At 48.7% G+C, this 3,704-nt stretch overlaps 1 protein-coding gene across 2 annotated transcripts in view; it reads right to left on the bottom strand.

Moving 5' to 3' along the window:
- Positions 1–275: 275 nt before the first annotated feature.
- Positions 276–3,704, bottom strand: part of tmtc4 (transmembrane O-mannosyltransferase targeting cadherins 4) — a 15,481-nt gene continuing 12,052 nt past the window's right edge. For both annotated transcript variants that reach the window (XM_048239789.1, XM_048239788.1), the window contains exons 16-18: positions 1,077–1,189; positions 779–848; positions 276–590 (exon numbers count right to left, since the gene is read on the bottom strand). In XM_048239789.1, coding sequence (XP_048095746.1) covers positions 442–590; positions 779–848; positions 1,077–1,189 — 332 coding nt within the window. In that variant the 3' untranslated portion in view covers positions 276–441. The remainder of the gene's footprint in view (positions 591–778; positions 849–1,076; positions 1,190–3,704) is intronic.

Here is a 3,704-nt window from a genome sequence, read left to right as displayed (position 1 = left end):
ACAAATAAACAGCGCCGCAGCTGCCACAACACCGGGGTCACCGGATGAAAGGCACAGAGATGCTCTGGGCGGATGCGTTCCACATGTCTCCACGTCTGGGCCTCGTGCGCGAGGACATGCCATGTGCCCAACATCTTACTTTCATAACACCCCGAAATCAAACACAGAGCAGAGCAGGTCTCCCTCCCTCCCTCCCCATGCACAGCAAGGAAATAACAAAGAATGTCAGTGGCAATTAAACAGAAGTATTAATGAGTTGTTTCGTCAGCCGGATATCAAAACCAGGAATCGTCTTTTATTAATTCCACCATGTGCAAGACTGTAGGCTACTGCATCATGCAATAAATATCACCACACACCACATGTGTGCACATACACACACACAGACTAATGTGCACCATGTACACACACACACACACACACATGCACACACTTCTTTATTTAGCTGTTAGTCTTCTGTTTCTGTTCCAGTTTGCGGCGCAGCATGTTGTAGTTCTCCCTCGTCCCCGGTGTGCTGGGGTCTAGTTTTAGGGCCTGTTCATAGTGTCTTTTGGCCAAATCCAGTTTTCCCCAGCGATGGTAGAGAACGGCTACAAAACATCACAACGCAACCCCGTTAGCCTGAACTCAAAGACACACACACAGACTTCCCTTTGTATTCACTCTCCATATTAAAAAAAGAGAGAGAATTTCCAGTGACTTGTTTATGTTGAACCCAGATTTCTCAACAGTGTTGGAGAATAAGGGAGCAACTGTGTCTAACTTGAAAACATCTTACCAAGATTGCCATGGCAACTGGCAGCACTGGGGTTGATCTTCAGAGCATGTATGAAGAAACCTTCTGATTCCTGAAATAAAGATCAACCACTGGTGATGCTTTTTTTTACTGATCCAATTCCCATTAGAGGTGTTAAAACAGTATCAATAAAAAATGGAATACGAGAGGTCTTCACTACAGTACACACACTTCAACAGACTAACAGGAGTGATGTGGAACGTCTTTAAAAAAAAAAATGCACATCAAAAAAGTGAATAGCTTGAATGACACTATTGCAATCATTTGGGATGACGTTTACCTCGTATTTTTGCAGCTTTCCCAGGACGTTGGCTAACGAGAACATGATTGTGGGGTCATGGGGCAAGATCTTCAAGGCTTCTCTGCCAATCACCTCGGCTTGATCCAGGTTACCTGAACAGACAGTAAAAGACGACAAAAAATATGAACAAGAAGAACACTGCAACAAAGTGTGTGTGTGTGTGTCTGTGTGTGTATGCCTGTGGTCATTCCCAGAGGCTCATATGACAAACCACAACCAAGTGAATCCTCCCAATAACAAAACCCATCAGACACCTGAGGCCTTCCCCAAACAGAAATCGCCCATAAAGAAACTGGACTGAGGCATCGCTACCCTAACAGCAACCATATCCCGTTAAACAAACCTTGTAGGATGTCATCACGGACTCTTCCCACACTAACAAACAGCCACAGAGCCCTGTGGGGTTAGAGAGAGGTGCGGTATAGTCTAGGAGAGAGAGCGCGCTCAGGGCCCCGAGTCCGGGTGCCCTCATTTGTCAGGGGTGTCCAGGAGGGAGTTTTTCCCCTCTCTTCACACACAGAGGCACGGACCGCTGCCCTAATTAGGGGTCAACACAAAGGGCCGCTGATTCATTGATCCACGTGTCAAAAAATAAAGCCCCCACCCTCTTCCCCCCCCCTCTAGTCTGGCCTGGTCAGACTAGACCGGCAGCCCGGACACACCGCATCTGAGATGGCTGCTGCATGCTGACCAGCTGAGGCAGGGGTGGGGAGGGAGGGAGAGAGAGAGAGAGAAACAGAAACAGACAGGAGGAAGGGAGAAAGGAAGAAAGGAAGAAAGAGGAATAAAGAGAGGGAGAGACAAAAGGAGAGGGGGAAAGGGAAGAGTGAGAGAAAGGGGGAAAGTGAGGGAGAGAAAGAGAGTCCAGCCAGTGTGTGTGTGTGTGTGGGGGGGGCATGACTCACGCTTGGCGATTCCAACACCTCATCACTGCTTGCTCAGCTTCATCCTCCTCCGAGGGGAGAGGCAGAGGAGGAAGAGGAAGATGAGGAGGAGGAGGAGGAGGGGAGGGAAGCGCATCACAGGAAGGCAACTTAAAAGCCCCAAAAGGGGGGAAATTCATTTTCAATTTTTAGCCCATTTATTCCGGAAGAGTCTCTCAGGGAAGGAGGATGGGCAGGACGGGAGGGAGGGAGTGGGGGCATGCCGGTGCCAGGCTCTTTATTCGGGGGGATATTGGACTCTGCCAAGGCACTCCAGGGAGAAGGGGGCCCGGCTGGCAGAGGATGGCATCTGACAGAGTGGAGAAAAGACGACACACACACACACACACACACAAAAAAAACCCCAACAAAACAAAAGACGAAAACGAAAAAAGAGAGAAAGAGGCACTTCTGTTTGTGAAGCGCGGCATTCTCCACACGGCGGGGAAGAGTGCCTTTAAAAACAACACACACAAAGCTTTTAATACATAAATTTCAAGCATTGCTGATTCCTGGTCTTCCGGTCTAATCATATTCGATGCTTACAACCCACTTTCCCCCCTCTCCCCTCCCAACCCCTCCCCGAGAGAGAGAGGGAGAGGAGGGCCTGCCTGCCTGAGCCTAATCCTCCACCAACCTCCATCAGTAGAACAGACAGGCGTTGGGACAGACAGCAGAATCACTACAGACAGCAAGGAAAGTGAGCCGCAAAACACACACACACAAAATGTCTGGTGCACTCAATGAGCAATTGACTTACAGTCGACAGGTCAACCAATCGACCCAAAAGTCCCATTTCTGTCCATGTGTCATCCCCTTATATAGTCCCTCATATTGCCACCCCATTGGAGAGCCATAGAAGAGTAGAAGAGTGGACAGCCTTGGAGCTGTAGCTCTTAACTACTGGTCAGAGACCACTGACTGGTACATGGGAAGAAGGGTGAGGATGGGAAAGTTTGATTGGTGCAGAAAAGGAGGGACTTCCTGGGGGCGGGAGTGGATGGAGGGATGAATTATGACACAGGGCGGGCGAGAGAGAGAGAGTAGGTGCTCTGGATGCTAGTGTGCAGGCATCACACCTCTGCTGCCACAATGGAGCGTGAGACCACAGCTAAACTTCCAAGGCAAATTAAAGGCGTAGGTGGAGACCCAAAGGGGGACCCACACCACTCCCATAGGCCCTCAGAGGAGGAGGAGGAGGGAAGGAGGAGGAGGAGGAGGAGGAGGGGGGGGGCACACCTAACGAGTCTCACACACACAATCTCATTACGACAATGTGGTAGGAATGTAGGAATCTATAGGTCAACGAAGGCATTCATATTCACCATTCACAAAGAAATGGAAATGGATTTTAACCTTCAATTACAGGTCTGAGAGCGAACCCCACACCCCACCCCAATGACCTTTTTGCTCTGATAATTACATTTTGACATCCAGGTATCAGAATGGGGTTTTTTTTTTTTGCCCCAGAGAAAATTTCCATAGGAGTGAACTTGACCTTGATTAGCTTCGACACCAGTATGCAGATAACGGCAACCACCGGCCATAAAAAAAAAAAAGGATACTGACCAGAACATCTTAACACTTTCTTCTGCTTAAACAAATCAGCATCACTTCAACAGAGGAACCCAACAGTGAATCAAACTACCTTTTAAGAACAGAATGGCGGCTGTAAGATCTTACT

This window comes from Alosa alosa, chromosome 3 (genome assembly GCF_017589495.1).
Source record: "Alosa alosa isolate M-15738 ecotype Scorff River chromosome 3, AALO_Geno_1.1, whole genome shotgun sequence".
NCBI lineage: Eukaryota > Metazoa > Chordata > Actinopteri > Clupeiformes > Clupeidae > Alosa > Alosa alosa.
The sequence above is the reverse complement of the archived record's forward strand: the minus strand, read 5'-3'. Positions and strand labels throughout refer to the sequence as shown.